The following is a 17,874-nucleotide window of genomic DNA, read 5'->3' on the forward strand; positions in this document are numbered from 1 at the left end:
AGCGAGAAACAATCCAATCAAAAGTCCCTAGAATTATATGAAAAAGAAAATATATTTATTAAAAAATAGTAAAAATTCTTAAATACAACTTGTGGTAAAATTAAATTGCATTTAGAAAGCTCTACTTATTATTAATCTCCTCTCGAATATATTCATGTTTACGTTCAATTGAATATTGTCCTTAACTACGCTGGTAATAAATATGTCTTTAAGTATATTCACTTAGGGTAAAATATAATGATATTTTGTCAGTATACAGTAGTTTTATGATTATTAATAAGAGCTTCATTACAATAATTTTGTTTTTCTTCGATTTAACATTTCCTTTATTAAAAATATATCTATTGTTGAACAATAAAAATACATTTCTGCAAGTCTCTCGTCTAACAAACTTTAACTTACTGAAATCAATTGCGCTTTTCAGCTAAATTTCACAATGTACTATTATAAAATACATAACGACGTCCAAGCCGCTATCATCATCACTTTGATATTATTGTTTTCTTTCTGACTTTCTTAGTGTCAACTGTTGGTCATTGGGAAACCATCATTGTCTGTTGGGGCTGAGATTCGGTTGTCGAGGTCGACGGCATGGATAGAGCACTGCTGGTGGTCACGTCTACAGAACTCGTAACTATTTGTGGGATTTGTATTTGGACTGGTAGCGTTGTATTATCGCTAGTTGGAACCTGCGAATCAAAGTGCAAAAGTTTCATCAATAATGTACTTTTTTGTTGGATATAAAAGTATTTTGTTTGTAGTGTGTTAAATATTATGATGTTGTGTTGTACTTCTTTTAATCGATCCTATTAATGCCCTATCTACCTTCCGCAAATAGTCGCAAAAATACGGAGACATAGTAATATTTATAATTGGCTATGGCAGGCAAAGTTCGATAATTACAGCAGGCAAGCAGGAGGTGAAACGTAAATTGTTTACACTTTAAGCAATTCATGGTGGATATTAAAAATGTCCAATAACTGACAACAAGCCAGGAAGACGTTGCTGCCACTGAACATTAAAAATGTTGATCCCAATACACCTTAAAGCGTTGATGACAGCGAGAAACATTGCGTTAAATTCCTGTTGAAAATATTTGACTAGTTTCTAAGAATTTTTTACTGTATGTATAGATTGTTGGAAGTTCTTAATCGATAAGGGGTGTTATGGCGGGAATTTTTCTAAATTTTTGGCGTCTGGAGTAGTTTTCATGTTTTCTGTTCCTCCATTATTGGATGGAAACCTTTTCCTTCCTCTATAACATCTGCTAATCGCTTTCCTATTATCGCTGACTACTTGCTACCTGTCATCATTCATTTCTGATGTTTAGTATGTGTATAGTCGGTCACAATAACATTCGGTGACGGCATTAAAGCTCGATCCGTAATTTTATTTTTCCAAAATATCGCAAATAGAAACCTTCAGAACACCTATCCATGCAAAACAAAGTGTAAAACAGGAAGTTATTACAGCCCCGATACACGAAACACAAGAATTCGAAATTGGCACAGTAGTATTCAGTCAGACTAGTAGGCTTAACTCTCTGGGAATAATGCATCAACGGAAGTTTACAATTGTTTATCAGTAATATGAAAGTGCGAGTGCACTGAAAGGAAAAACGGTTAATGAAGAACCCGTAAACTAGCGATTTTTAGCTGATAGAAGAATGTATGGGGGTGGGGGAATATGCCGATTATTGAATTTATCCATAAACACTGCAAATGATACTTATCGAGAGTACCAACAAGGGCATCGGATTCACAGCATTCTGTAAAAGGGAATCTGATCTACGATTTGTTAGACGGCAATAAAGCAAAAATCCAAAATTAAGTGCCCCTAAGTTAAAGATAGCCTTAGAGGAACAAACCAGTTTCGGCTGAAACACTGCACAAAGCGCTCAAAAAGATAAGAGTACTGTTCCAAGGACCGCTCGGCGTAAAACCTACCCTTCCTTTCTGTGGAATGCGTTCGTTTGGGGGAGTTTCGCAGTAAGTGGCGACGGGAATTTACACAGTAATACATGACGGCTGCAGCTCTTAAAACAAAATTTACACAAGAATGCAGAGGAAGTGGGATTACATGGAACGTTCTGGCTGTATCGGGACAACGATCCTTAATATGCCACGCTCTATACTCGGCTGGTTTATAAATGGCCAGCTACGTTACAGTTGCCGTACTTGAACAAATTGCGACAGAGACCCATTACCAACCGCAGAGAGTTGAAAGAGTCTTTACAGGAGCAATGGAGCAAAATTCAGGAGGATTAATGTCGCTGTTTGGTTTTTTCGATGCTGCGTCGTTTGCGAAGTGTATTTCGACCGAAGGTTGGCATACGAAGTACTTATGTGTTCCTTTTTTGCTCCTTTGAAGAAATGTGAGTCTTTGTATTTCATTGAACGAATATTGCTGTGACACTAATTTCGACTTTTTGTTTTTTTTTTTGTACCGTGACTGCGATACATTTCCGTATTTCTTTTGGATATATGTATTCTGTAGGATTTGGTGCTCGCGAGAAGGTAGACTGAATCAACACTAAGTAGTCGAGGAGAACCTCCAAAGTAATGACTGTATTTACTTTGACTTGCTGTTCTAAAGCCTTAGGCGATCAGACCCAAGTTTGTAAGGAGACTCATTTGAAATGGTTTTGGCCAGGAAACCTTCCAGAGGTTATCTGGTATCATAGGAACCAGGATAGCCATCTGAATTCATATGTCCCAAAACAATATCTGGGGCAAGTATTCTTAGCCCGGCTATTAGTGGCTGGGCAACTGGAGGGAGTTTTATGAAGTTGTGGTTACGTCCAAGCGGTCAGAGATCTTGGAGTCTCAAACGTGGAGTTGCGTCTACAACTCGTGTGCCGTACTTCTTAGTTCAATAGCGATTTGGGTAGGTCTTGCAGTATGAATGCTGCGCCATGCGATCAGTATAGATTGGAACCGTTGTCGCTTGTCACAGCGAGGCTCTGATTGTGGTCACAAAATCAATCCGTGTCTTAAGACACAGACGACAGGCCCATACGACGGGTATTCACGTAAAACCACCAGTATGTAACTGTAGGTTTCTATTTCTGAAATTATAGAAAAATGATTAGAAAAAAGCTTTATCTTCCTCTATTTGATTCGTTCATTTCTTCTGTAATGCCGTGACCAAATAGTCTAGTCTTGGATGCAATTGAGTGTTACATCGATTCGGAAACCCGACGAAAGTTCTCTTCATTGCGAATTTCGATTAGAAAAGAAAGACGTCATTGTAGTTTGTGGTAAACAACTGTGGGTTCGTAATGCAGGCCTAGTAATGACAATCTCGCTAGTGCGTTCTTTCGTAAATGCTTTGAGCTATGGAAGGAGTCTTCATGGACAGAATCCTAGGGAATCTTGGAAAACGCCAAGGAAACCTTCGATATCATTAAGCATGATGAAAGGGAGCTCGTTGAGGACGAAGAGCTTGCCGGCCGCCCGTCATCATCACGGGATATCAAAAATGTGAAACAATTTCTAGATTCTAATCGTGGGTTGTTGATTTGTCTAATTAGTGAGGAGTTAAGCCTTTCGCATGGAACTTTTCGAACCATCAGCGCAACAATTTTTAAGTGAGGAACAAGAAGAGAATCGTTTGCCATTTCGTGGAAGCTCCACTACGACAATTCAGCGAGTGGGAACTGCTGGGTATGGCAAGCCCATATGTTTAGCGCCGCTTACAAAAGTCACCAGAAAAATAATCGAAATCAACTACCACTCATCCGCAATACTGTCTAACTTTGAGTATGCATACTGAACACATTTGGAGCAGAGAATTTCTTTTTATTCCCAACGTTCCTTCATACGCAAAACTCCCTCGTTGAGCGCGTCCTCATATTTTTAAAATCGATGGAGGTATAATCTGTGCAATAATAGAGTTCTTCCATCTTCTTCGGTCGTTTGCCTTCTACCTTACCTTTGAGTAGGCGTCAAGTAATTCTACTGTTCTCCACCAACCTACTTCCAAAATTGCTTCCCAAATTTCGACATGGATTATGGTAATACGCATAAAGCTGTGACATCTCTTCCGCTTCTTGAACCGGTTTTTGTCATTATTGTGTTTTTTTAATTGTCACATTCAAGTAGACGAAACTACACTCGAAATTGTAATCGTTATATTTCTTTCGCCCATTCGTTAAATTTTTGCCAGGGCTCTCATATTTATTCAGTAATGTTTCACTAAAATGTACTATCATCTTTCGGATGTTGAGTGATATTGAGTAATACTGCTTCCTTGCTTTTTTTTAGTGGGGAATTCTGTCCAAACATTTTGTCTGTTCGTTGACTTTGCATCTTCACTTGGGCCCTAGATTGACTCAATGTCTTTCAGCCAATCGATTTCAATTTATTATACAGTACATATCATTCTATGTTGTCGTCCCTTCTTCAATGTATTTGCAGTTTGATTTCTGATTGAATGTCGTCGGAACTCATGACGTATTTACAAATGTATACAAGGAAGTATCCAATCATCATCATCATCAACGGCGCAACAACCGGTCTAGGCATGCCTTAATAAGGAACTCCAGACATCCCTACGCCATCGCTCCATCTCAGGCAGGGTCTGCCTCGTCTTCTTTTTCTACCATAGATATTGCCCTTATAGACTTTCCGGGCTAGATCATCTTCATCCATACGGATTCAGTGACCCGCCCACCGCAACCTATTGTGCCGGATTTTATCTACAACCTGACGGTCATGGTATCGCTCATAGATTTCATCGTTATGTAGGTTACGGAATCGTCCATCCTCATATAGGGGGTCAAAAATTTTTCGTGGGATTCTTCTCTCGAGCGTTTCGAGCGGAACAGTTTTAGTAGTAGAAGTATCCAATACCATTTTCAAACAGGCTGTTCACAGGGTAGAGGTAAAAGGGCCTCTGATGAGTTGTTGAACCGGCAGATGTTTCCTTTAACAATTTGGTGCTTTATTCAAATTCAGCAGATGATGGGCGACAAAAAGCGATAGATAATTTTTCTCCAATGGGTCCGGTCGACAATCAAGTGGGCCCGGCGGAATTTCCCCCCTCCACCAATCCTTGAATATAAATCTTTTTTATAAACTGCAACCTTTATTCCTGTCAAAAATAACCATCCTAATCCTGTATGGAATTTCTATAACTATAACTTCAGTGAGGGCAACTAATAATTTTCGTGATAAAAGTTGCAGTTTGTCTTTGCTTAAGTCATGGGGGTAAAAAGTGGTGTCCGTCTGGCTTGTACCAATTCAATTCTTTTTTCCAATCAAACCAAGATCAAATTCTACACACCACAATCACCACTGAGTAGTTCAAGTTTCTTCCCAAGCTTTCACAAAAGCTTTTCAGACGTGACAGACTTCTTAATTATTCATTGATTCTTTCGCGAGCAGGTATTCACTACACCTTGCACACTGTTTCGTTGCACTTCGACTTTTTTTGCTGTCATTATTCAGGTAGCCGGGTAAACCTCTCTCTTTTTTTTGATTCCCCAAGAAAGTTTTAGGACTTTCTCTTTCGAATGATTGAATTTGGTTCCTATCTCAGATATAGGAACCATTAGAAAAACTAATTTTTGCGTTGAGCATTTTGGTAGTACAATATGATAGGAATTATCCAGGTGAAATTTTATAAGAGTTTCATGAACTGTACAAATTTTGCCTGCTTTGAAACTGGTTATTTACACTACTGCGTGCTGCCCGCTAATTATATAGAACTTAGCCACAACTTATATCAGTCCTCTTTTCGTTAAGAGTCAGCTGTGTAATTCGTTTTAAGGATCTATCGCTATCTATCGTCAAAATCAAATGCGATAGGGTGGATATTTGACAAATCATTCGCGATACGAAAAGCACAAACCATGAAATTGATTGCTTCATTTTTTTCCGAAATTTAAATGATAAAAATCATGCCTGTACTTACATAAACAGTTGATAGTGAGATAGCGGCTTGTGTATTTGCTGGTAACGGTTGAGATTCACTTGTACTAAGAATGCATTCTACATTGGGGGTGATTCCATCCTGACTTTGCCCATCGCTCATTTGCGTCGAAGTAGAGACTGAAATTGGAGTCATTTGCATCTCGTCATTTGGTTCAATTTTCTCTTGCTTTATGGAAGTCCCAATCATAGCAAGTCCCGCTCTGGCATTCATTTCCTCTTTCAGTCGTTTTGCAGCATGAGATTTTGCATGCTTTCTCAAGTGGTCCTTTCGATAAAATCCCTTGCCGCATTCACAACAAATCTGTGTATTTAGACAAGAACAACAATTAAAACATGTCGCTTGATAAATAATTTATTAAAATTTTGAAAAAAACTTGAATACTCACTTCATTCTTTTCTCCACTATGTATCACAAAATGAAGATTTAAATGTTCCTTTCGTTTGAAGCCTTTCATGCAAACACTACAGATATATGGTCGTTCAGGACTGTGCCCGGATTTATGTCTCTCCAAGTGCTCTTTCCGCTTAAGGCCAGCTCCGCATAATTCACAAATATACCTAACCATTATAAATCATATTACAGGGATGATATTCGAAGTCAAGGCAAATATATTTTACCTTCTTTCTATTTTATGTACACTTAAATGCTGCTCTAGATTTTCTTTTTCGGGATATGCCATCTGACATTCGGGGCAGCAAAAGAGAACAGTGCCATCGATAGCCGTAGCAATCAACACTTGACCAGGCTTTGGCGGCTTCGGTTTTGGAGGTTTCTTTTTCGCTCTTCTCTTTCGTTTTGGTTTAACGTCTTCAGCATCATCGGCTTTCACAGCTTCAGTATTTGTTTCTGCGGTTATTTGAAATTCAGGTTCATACTAGCAACGAAAAATTAAAGATAAATCTGAAGCATTGGATTGAATGTTAGTGAAACGATTGCATACCTTTACAGGGGCACTTGTGTTAAACCTTAAAAATTGCTGCAAATTCAGTCCCTGTGTGGTCTGTGTTATGTATTCTGAGAGGTCAGGTTGACTATTTTGTTGCATCATATTATCCCATTCTGGCTCTTGCTTTATGGTTGTTTGTCTATGAGAAGACAGTAATGTTATGTATACATTGATAATTTAAATTGATTCTTACATGATAGCCTGTTGTTTTGGCTCCTCCTCACAATTCTGCTCCGGTTCGCTATTTTGCTGCTGTGCTGATAAATGTGCTGAATTGGCTACACTTTGTGCCTGCGCTTGAGCCTGGGCTTGCGCCTGCGCTTGCGCCAAAAGCTGCAAATCTTGCGGCTGTAGTGCGGCCACCACTGTCATCCCTTCCGGAAAGCCATGATTCGGTATCAGCTTGCCATCTTGCGGGTTATAAGCAACTGTCAGTACTGTCGTACCGCCTGGTTGAAAACTCTGAATGGGAATTTGCATTTGACCCACTTGGAATTTTTGCGCTTGTTGCGGTAATGGATTCGGATTTATCACTTGAATGTGTACCGTTTGTTGGGCATCACCAGGTTTCGCACCCGGCATTGTGATTGGCAGTGTTATTAAAGTTTGGGGTTCGTTAAGGTTTGCTGGATTATGCGTTTGAACTTGACCAGCAAAAGCTCCGCTGCCGTCTACTGGACGTATGTAATGAACACCACCTTCACCTCCGGAAACTACGCCGACAACCTGGAATATGTGGACAGTAAAATTTGCATTAGAAAAGATTTAAAATGGTGTTTAAATATAGGTTCCCCTAATCAAGATGTCCATGACATACAAAAAATTTCTTTGAACGAAAATGATCTGCATATTGTAAATGGAGACCTATTTTTGTGCCAAACGAAGGTACAGCTAATATTCTCATCGTATTGATACTTTCGAATATACCTTGAAATGAATATTTTGCATTCATTAATGTCCTCTAAAAATGCTAGAAAGCTTTTTCTATAATTTTAAATTTCTTGGTTCAGAATATACACATTATCGAGAATTAAATGAGTGGAATGGATTTAAATATGACCTCCAGCAATAATAATAGACTCCAATAAACAAACTTTACAGAAATTATGGAAGAAAATTGTTATTTATATGTTCATTGTCAAGGTGCAGGAATCCAAATTAACGCTATGGGCGTACATATGTACATTCTTATCATTGCTACATAACCAATTGTCTCTTCTACTTCCTTTTTCAAAAAAAAATCCTTAAAAATTGTATCTTTTTCTGACTTTAACCATATTTCCATCAGTTCAATTGCATGTTGATTACAAGGTACAATATAATAGAAAAATGGTGAGGTTAGCACTACGGCGAATACGATGGTTGTTGGTTAAGCGTCAGCCTATCTCATTGCCCGGAGTTCGAATCCCGATACGTCATGGAGGTTTTTGTTCGCATTTTAGCTATCCTGTTCCTGCGGACCTATCACCAGGACAACATTTAGTGTGATGATAATAAAACTGAAACTTACTATCATAGAAAACTAGAACTGAGTGGACCACTTCTGCGAACGATCTGGAAACGCTATATTGTCATTTTTTCACTAGATCTGTTGCCTAATCCCAGATGGTGATGCTCAGTACAATATTTCTGACACCGCTATCAATGAGGTTGCATTTTTTGTATCACGTTAAATGGAACAGCGGAACTTTGAGCAACGTTTTTCGTTGGAAAGTGGTCTTCGCTTAGGAAGCACTTCAATTTCAAAAACCAAAATGTTAAACATGTGAGGGCTCATGTGAATTCAGGTCGTCTTTTGATGATAGAGCTTAACAGTGGCTACCTAAAATTGAACACTTCTACTGTGCATCAAAGTTTTACTAAAGATTTGCGCGTGAGAAAGATCTGTGACAAAACGGTGCCCAAAAATCGAACAATTGCACAAACCAGATTAATAGAAAAAACATGTATGGTGTCTTCTTGCGAGTATTACCAAAGATGATTTTTCCAATCGGTTATTAACTATGGATTTTCGAATACGAACCTCAGACAAAGAGTAGTAAAGTCCAAGAAAAGCTCAGAAAAAGACCAGAGATTGCGCGAGCTATGTCACAGGGGCCTCCCTATCACGCAGTCCGTAACCTTAGATCACCCTTGTGATCTTATAGCCACCATCGACAGTCCCTATTTTCTGCTACTTAAACTAAAAAATATCCTAAAAGTTATTTTCGGGCTGTGCAAAACATCCAAAAGAATGTGATAGGAATATTAAAGGCTACCCGAGGTGAAGTCTTTCAACATTAGTAGCAAGACTGGGAATCAAAATTCTATCAATGATCAAGGGAATTATAAATAATTGTTTGAAAAATAAAACGGAAAATTCCGTCTCACTACCTTTCCATCACACCTCATATATGTAGTGGAACAAACAATTTTTTGATATATTTTTAAACACACTCCGTAACAAAATACTTTTTAACCTTTTCTTCGCTCTATGGTCGAATTCTTGATTGTCGTAAAAGACGATTTAAAGGAATAGACATTTGCGTCTACAGCGTCTCATGGCAACGACTTTTTAATTGAGCGAGATTTCGCGCAATGTTATCTGGACCCTCTGACTGGTGCTCAGAGGTTGCGGCGAGGAACCCTATCGGCCAAACCAAAACCAAGTGGCCGAGGAGAACCTCCATAGTGGTGGCACCGGGAGACGCTGTAATCACTTTGGTTTGCCGGCCGTGATTCAGTAGGCGAATGCTCCAAAGGCCTAATTAGGGCGATCAGACCCGAGTCTGCACGGGGACTCATCTGAAGTGGCAAATTGGTCACGAAACCTTACCAGGGGTATACTGGTACCATGGGAACCGGGGAAGCCCCTGGACTCACATACTTCGGGTGAACTCCTGTTGTATGTGAGGACACCTCGGTTATTTGCGGTTGGCCCCCCTAGTGGGAGTTTCATGGTGGTTGTGGTTATGCTCAAGCGAGAAGAGACCTTCGGGCCTCGACGTGGTGTTGCGTATCAACACGGGTGCCGTACTCCATAGTTCGGTAGAGATTTAGGTAATTCTTGCATCCACCAGTATGAAAGCTAAGCCATGCACTTGGTATAGACTGGTACCGTTGTTGCTTGTCTCAGCGGGGCTCTGATTGTGGTCACAAAATCAATCCGTGTCTGAAAAGGACCGTAGGATTAAGTCTCACGACAGGTGCCTACGTAAAACACCATGAGCTTCACTGGACCCTCTGACTCTGGAGAGTCTTCCTCTCCCTCTTGCAACACTGTGTTTTTATACTCTGGAAATTCTACTGGTAACAGATGCGAATGTAATGTTGGACTGCAGTTGGCAGCTACCGCAAGGTGCACTCACATCACTTGGGAGCCTGGTTTCTGATTGAACTTGGGGGCTAGGATCCCGTGCAGATTAAAAAGGAGCATAGTCGTACATGGCTACGCACCAACCGACATTTTCTATATAGAGCAACCACTGCAGACAGTTCGGGGAAGGCTTCCCAAAGTTGGCATTATAATCACGCAATATGATTTGATTTGCCAACATGAGCTCTGAGATTTTCTTGCTTGAGCATGTAATAGGGAATGCATAGGGTAGCCATAACAACAACTGTGTAAGATTTGTAGATTTGTAGAAATTTTTACAGCCTCGTCGTCGGCGGCACAGTGCTCGAGGCAGGACCTGCGGGGGCGAACATCTAATCAGATCGATCAAATTGAGATCAGCAGATCAGATCTGAATCTACATCTTGTCGTTTGAAATTGGGTGAAGAAAAGATTCTTAAATTGGCCTCAAAAGGGATCGTCATCTAATGGTCGCTTAGCTTCGTTTGCATGTCACCTTCGCGTCTGCTCACAGAGGAAAAGAGCGTCGATCCCCGAAATTCGATATCGGTCATTTCCAAAGTCCGGTTGCCGTTTAGCAATGGGAAAATTTCCTTTCTATGCAAATGATTCAACTTTTGACCGGCCATGGAATATTGATCAGCACTAGACTGCCAAAATGTGTTTTTATTTTTAGCGCAGATGAAGTTACCGGCCACGTTCCGAAAGGACATCACAGAGTCAGCTGACTCTGGAAACGTTGAAGTGAATCCATGAACCTAACGGAGCTTAGAGTTCAGTTGATCGTTGCGAACTACAAAGCGTTAGCGTTGTTCGTTACTATGGCACAGTCGAGAAGTGCAGCATAGTGTACGTAGTGACTGAAAGAATTCCACAAATTTGTTGATGAGTGAAGCAAAAGTTGTCGCAAATAACGTCAACTTCGCTACCGTATACTGCATCACAAAAAAAATTCAGGTAGTCGTAAAGTTTTCTATGATTCTCTGAGGGACATGAACGGCACGCTTTCAACCACAACTAAAAGCAGAGGAAGGAGCACTGCCCCAACGCTCTAAATTCTATAACATCTGGTGAATTTCTACCTGTTGTTGATGATGTCGCAGCCACATGTGGATATGACCTGCTCATCAAAAAAGATGATTTAATCTTTGTCATCAATGCGCCCAAGTTGAATAAAGTTGGTCTTGACAGCTTGTTGCGGAATTTTTCCGTACAGTTACCCTAGTTTCTGCAGGCTTCTTATTTCCTGCCATTCGTATTCGTACCCAGGAAATCTCAGATTCTTGCCAGTAAGTGGAAAAAAGGGATGATCGCTTAGATTTCACAAAAGGACATTCGCTTTAAGTGCGTTAATCGGAGGGAGTTTGTGTGCGCTTCTTACCGTCGCGAAGATACTAGCTAAAATCATGCTGCAACGCATTTAAGAACACGCGAAAGCTTGATCGACAGAAAGCAGTAGTGTACGGATTTTAGACCAGCGTTTCACCTGTTTTTAACACTTTCGACACCGTATTTGGAATGTTTTATGCTGCAAGGACATTCCAGAGACAATAATACCTATTATTAGAGCGCCGGGTGATGGCGCAAAATGTCAGTGCAGTGTCAAAATAAAATTTCCGAGGAATTTGAAATTGAAAGCAGAATTCACTGGGATTGCATTTTGCCATTGATTCTTTGCATCATGGATCTCTGTCAACTTGGAGTAGGATGTTAGTAGAGTGGGATTGAAGATAAATAATAATGAATATCGGCCGTAATGGGTAGATTATTGAATGTGGCAATCAATTTCTATATCGAAATCTGCAATACCTCAACACCAACATAAAGTTGGGACTATTTCGTGCCAATATTCTCTCTATACTGCTATGTTGGAATAGCAAATAGAAAGTGACCAACGCTGTTACTTGAAAGAGTAGTAGTCATCAACACTTGTCTGCAATATGCCTTTCCGCTATTTGCCGCCTTCTATCGAACAAAACTTTGGGGACGTATACACCAGATACCTGTTGCAGTATATAGGCCACACATTAAGAAAAGGTGACGACTCTACTGCTAGTTATGCCATGTATTGGATATCCCAGGATGGCGTCGAGTGGTTGTCTAGAAATACATGGCTCAGAACAGGAGTGCAAGTCTTGAAACGAGCCCAAATACATTCTTGCAAACTAGTAAAAATGGCATGTAGGTGTAGTTGATACGTTATATGAAAATTCATATGTTGAAAATTGACTCCTGCGTTACAGGAAGTGCTGCGCTTACCTCCATTTGGGAGATAGTAATCATATGTCAAAATCAAAGCAATCAATGTCATCCATAAATAAGGAGTCAGTGAAGAATATTTGATTTTAAACCCGCACACTTTTATTTTCAGGTCTGGGGGAGCAGTTTTCATTTGTGGAACAGTGGAAACGGATGTCATTCTTAGCATCTCAAAGATATACAAACCTTCCACATTCATAATAAGACTAAGAATAATTAAGAATGCTACTTTAATGGAATGATATCAGTCAGGAAGTCAAAAAGCAAGACCGTTAATAGTAGCTTGAAACTTGGAGCATATTGTAATGCCGAATCAAAGTTGCCATATATTGTTGTAAAATTATACTTGAGGAAAAGTTGCTCGTTCTTCTGATTTAATTCTTATGAAATGATATGTCAATTTATATCAGGATCAGGACCAGCGCAATTCATTCAGCTCATATGACTTTAATTTCTGTCATATTTCGAGAGGCCCGAATTGCGAACCGTCACTGGTTTAGAAGATTCCTGAAACACGCGCCTCTTGTTTTGATTGACAAAGATCATCACTCCCTCGACGGTGCTTCTCTGTATTTATGAAACGGCGCAACAACCGGAATCTGGTCTAGACTTGCTTTAATAAGGAACTTCAAATATACCGATTTTGCAATGAAGTCCACCAATTCGATATCCCTAACTGCTGTCTGGTCCCCTAGTCTACGCCATTACTCAGCTGAGGCAGCATCCGCCTCGTCTTATTTTTCTACCATAGATAGTGCACAGATTTTACAGGTTGAATCATCCTTATTCATACGAATTGCGTACACCGCCCACCGAAGCCTATTGAGCCAGATTTTATCCATAAACAGACGATTGTGATGTCGCGCGTAAATTTTGTCATTATCTACGATACGAAATCGTCCATTCAAATGTACATTTTTTTGAAAGATTCTCCCCTCAAACACGGCTGAGAGTTCGCAATTTTTCTTGCTAAGAACCTAAGTCTTCAAGGAGATCTGTTGGCTGGCAACAATTGTTCACGTATTTCATCATAACAGCCGTTATTGGTTGTAATTTTCGACTGTATATAGGAGAAGTTTTCAACTTTTTTAAATATGTACTCCCTTATCTTTATTGTTTTCAATTGACCTGCGCTGTTGGATGTCGTTGTGTCCGTTTTCGACATTGACGTTGCCATCAGACATTTCACCTCGCTTTCATTAATGTGCCGCCCAAGATCTCATGCCATCTGCTCGATCTGTATGAAAGGCAGTTTGTAAATCTCGGGTTGTTCCATCCGTTATGTCAATATCATCAATATAGACTAGTGGTTGAGTGAACTTGTAAAGGATAGTGCCCTCGGCATTTACATCAGTGATGTGGATTACCTTTTCCAAGGTCAGATTAAAAAGCATGCATGTTGACCTTCTTAGATCGTTGTTGATGGTGAAAGGTCTCGAGTAAGTCTAGACAGTCTTATTAATTTAGTCAGGATAACGAGTTTGCTTCTCCTTTTACGTATGAATGAAACTAGACTAGCGATAGTAGAAGAGCTAAAAATAACGATTTGACATGAGTGTCAAAATTAACATCTTTAAATCTTGAAGCAAGACGCCAAACCGATCGAATGGTGAAAGGTATGAATATTGGGATAAATTTATCAACTAGGATGTCAACCTGTTTATGAAAGGGGAACGCCATGTGCTGTAATAAATACATTTCATTACAGTACGCAGTTAGTTCACAGGGTTCAAAATGAAGCCTGTTCCCATTAAAAAAATTTTTTCACATTTGGCAATTGTTAGAAAGTAATTCAATGTTGCACCTTGTTAATCTATCAATTTTTCTTAGTGATGTATAACAATTGGGATTCAGCCAGCACAGGTTTTGGGGGCTAAAAACGACAGAACCAATAATACACACACATTTGTTAAATCATTTAGCAGAGTTCTTTCAGCAAAGAAAACCGTAAATGTTGAAACTTTCTCCTACTAGTTTTGGCCCACGGACTCCTCCGTTCTAGTTTAGAACTGATTTGGCCAAAAACTAGATAACTTGCGATTTCGTCCAGGTCAGAGGTAACAACACAGACGCTAGCTCACCTCCAGTAAATTTTGTTCTACGCGAGGACCAACGTGGTTTAACCAGAATTAGCAGAGCGAATTCTGACTCATAATCAGTCAAGATAGTTTATTGACTTTAACAATTGTTGTTGCCGGACAAAAAGCTAGGATTGTAATTCAGAACAACCAGTATAAAATAGAAATCTTAATAAGCAAAACAGAAGAGTGTCCAATGAGATCTTTTTTCGATTACAGTTGAATATTTTATTTGTAGATATTAAGTTGAAGAATCGCACTTGGAGATTACATATGAGTTATTTACTGGACTGTGATTTGCCCGTAAAATCCTTTCAATAAATTACGGCAATTCCGGTCTGATTGGCGAAGAGTAATCTATTCACAGGAATGTAACTGAATGTTGATTACATTTTAGATTGGAATCAGTGTTCCGTTCATATGTACGTTCAGTATTGAACCGGCGACCTCCGCACCCCTCATGCCAAAAGTGGAACCAATGAATAATGGTCTTTTTCAAAACCTATTTTGGCATGTTCGATTAAGTACTTTCAAAATATAGTCCATCGGTGCGGTCACTGCTGCCTGAACCAGAATCTCGTAGCCAGAACACTGTCCGAATTTGGTCCCCAGGGTTATAGGAGCGTCTTGTGAAGTCTTAAGTCTGGGGACTTATTGGAACATAGCAGTGTAGTACGACATGAGGGAGCACATGATCTTGTTTAACTTAGATCCAGAATCCCGTTTCCTGTAGAGGTTTTTCGTTATGTTGTTGGAGGTAAGGTAAATCATTTTGATTTGTTTCATATTCAGCTAGCCCCTGGTTTATCACAGCTTCTCCTTCAGAGTTTTAATCAATTTTCTCTTTTTTAACTAGACCAAGGACTTTTTTGTTCAAATTGGAGATGTATTTTATTTGAGATAGGTTATAGTTAACACCATTACTTGAAATATTGTGTGTAAAATGAAAAGTACGATATGCGACAATTAAACTGAAACAGACAAATGCGCATATACGAAACAGATCTGAAAAATTTGATTTTCAATAAAAACTTTAAAAATATTTGAAAACCAGATGGATTGCGAACTCCCATAACTTTTAGCAAAACATAATAGGCAGGAATGAGTGAAAATCAAAGAATTAGTGATTCGTGATATGCCTAACGAAAAGGATGGTACATCCCATCTAGCTGAAACTAAATCTCTGGAACAATGCGAATTTTCAAAGCCCTTTAATTGAGGGAACTGGTTTACTGAAAAATTGGGAGGTTCCATATTATATGTGAAAAGGTGTGACAATTTTGCACAAAAATCTGATTTGTTTTCCTTTGCAACTATAAGGTCTGAAATCAAACCTGACATTCTTATGTTTGTAGTGTTATTTGTTTTATGAATCGACATTTTGGTCTAAACCTAAAAATTTGTTTACCTGTCCATTTGCTGTGGTAATATTTTGGGCAAATTTCGATGTAGCGAATTGATTGACAGCATTAGCCGGTATACCAGCGAATTGTGTTGTGAATGGTGAAAAATTCATTTTCTGATACTGAAACGACAACAAAAAAATAAAACTGAAGTTTGGCGTATTGTTTATACATTTTAGCATATTGTAGAGAAAGGTTTGGATTTGTGTAACAGAAACTGTGGAGTAATAATATTGGAATTTTTCTTGAAGGTCTTATGGAAAATAAAACTTAGAATCGATTTATCTGTCACACTTTTGTATGAAGGAACAGACGAAACGGTTTGAAACCATACTTATATAATAAATGAAATCACTCTGTAGTGACATTAATGGACCTTTCATACATGAGGTGGGGATGGATATCTTGGTGAATTTGTGAATATAGTTATGTGGAATAACGAATGAAATGACATGAGTTAATACCTCCTGAAATTTTACTTCTCATACTGGAGGAGAAAAACAAAATTGAGATGTATAAATGTACAAGCCGCATTCCCACATATAGATTATTCAACCCGAAAATATAAATATGATCATGCATGCAATCCAGACCTCGGTTACGTCGGTTTTCTATCAGAACAAGTTAGAAAGCTAATCACCCATATTTTGTTAAATAATTTAGAAGCCACTAAATTAATTAATTCAAATGTTTAAAATACTGATCCCCCAGGATTATAAAGTGCAGCGATCTTGATGTGCCGAATTCACGTTTGCACCCATCAACATCTGTGATACAAAGTCCTTTGGGAAATTATTTGTCTCCCAGCTTGAATTTGTATGGTGGAAGAAAATTATTGCGCAGTGGCACTTCGTGCATGCATTTCGTTCTAGCATCAAATATTTCATCAATGCAAACTAACGAAAAATGAATGTTTGTAAAATTAGTGTGGGTTTTATCGACAAATGCAACTACCATTCTTTCTGCATGACATTATATGTTAATCATAGTCAAGTTGATGATAAATTCACAGCTAAAAAATAATCAATTTGCCGCAACATATTTTTGCGAAATTACAAATCAAGTACATACAATTTCGTAGGCCGCTGCTACTTTCATGGAAATGAGGCATTGACCGCCACCTGAAGAACGTTATTATTGGGACAGCCACAAATATATTTGGCCGCAAGCGCAAAAAAAGTCGGAACAACTCATTCGATGATGGTTGCAACTTAGCAACGAAACAAAATATAAAACTGCTGGTCTCTTGGTGGAGTATTGAATAATGGGAAGAATAACTTGAGATGTATAAATTGTCTTTTTCCAGATCGAGTAGACCGCGATTGGCACGAGATCTTGGGCAAGGCAAAATACATGGTAGCAACGCCCAGCCAAGAAACAACAACTTCAAATAAGAAGCTGAAGAAGCTGAGCGTTTGGTTATGAATAAAATCTGGCTGAATAGGCTACGGTGGGTGGTTCACCTAATCTGTATGAGTAAAGACAATCCAGCTCGGAAAGTCAATAAGAGCGTTATCTGCGTTAGAAAAAGAAGACTTGGCAGACCCTGCCTTAGATGAAACGATGCAACAAACGCTGATAGGGATATCGGATTGGTGGACCTTGCCGTTGCTAAGGCAAGCCAAGCGCACACTGGTGGTTGTGACATTGATGATGAGTAGGGACTTGATTATTCTGGAGTCAAAACAAACGCGACTGTATCTTCGAATGATCAATCCCTTTTCTACATGAGCTGCAAAAAAACTTCCTACTTATTCGAGATGAGATTTTCATTTCCTATGGACGTGAAGTAGAACATCTGCACATCAAAAAGTTCTGAAGTTTCAAGATTTAGCATGATTACCTGGTGTGCTCTCATTGAAGAACAGAGGGCGCAATCAAGGAGTAAATTACATCATTCAGGGACGTAATTTGGAG

General features: G+C 39.1%; 1 protein-coding gene across 3 annotated transcripts in view; it reads right to left on the minus strand.

Moving 5' to 3' along the window:
* Nucleotides 1–508: 508 nt before the first annotated feature.
* LOC119654237 (zinc finger protein 577-like) overlaps nucleotides 509–17,874 on the minus strand; it is a 74,800-nt gene continuing 57,434 nt past the window's right edge. For 2 of the 3 annotated variants that reach the window (XM_038059472.1, XM_038059471.1), the window contains 7 exons: nucleotides 15,963–16,079; nucleotides 7,077–7,609; nucleotides 6,878–7,022; nucleotides 6,555–6,811; nucleotides 6,323–6,494; nucleotides 5,917–6,237; nucleotides 509–689 (listed from right to left, as the gene is read on the minus strand). In XM_038059472.1, the coding sequence (XP_037915400.1) occupies nucleotides 534–689; nucleotides 5,917–6,237; nucleotides 6,323–6,494; nucleotides 6,555–6,811; nucleotides 6,878–7,022; nucleotides 7,077–7,609; nucleotides 15,963–16,070 (1,692 nt within the window). In that variant the 5' untranslated portion in view covers nucleotides 16,071–16,079 and the 3' untranslated portion in view covers nucleotides 509–533. The remainder of the gene's footprint in view (nucleotides 690–5,916; nucleotides 6,238–6,322; nucleotides 6,495–6,554; nucleotides 6,812–6,877; nucleotides 7,023–7,076; nucleotides 7,610–15,962; nucleotides 16,080–17,874) is intronic. The other variant, XM_038059473.1, reaches the window with a different exon arrangement.

This window comes from Hermetia illucens, chromosome 4, assembly GCF_905115235.1.
Source record: "Hermetia illucens chromosome 4, iHerIll2.2.curated.20191125, whole genome shotgun sequence".
Classification (NCBI taxonomy): Eukaryota; Metazoa; Arthropoda; class Insecta; order Diptera; family Stratiomyidae; genus Hermetia; species Hermetia illucens.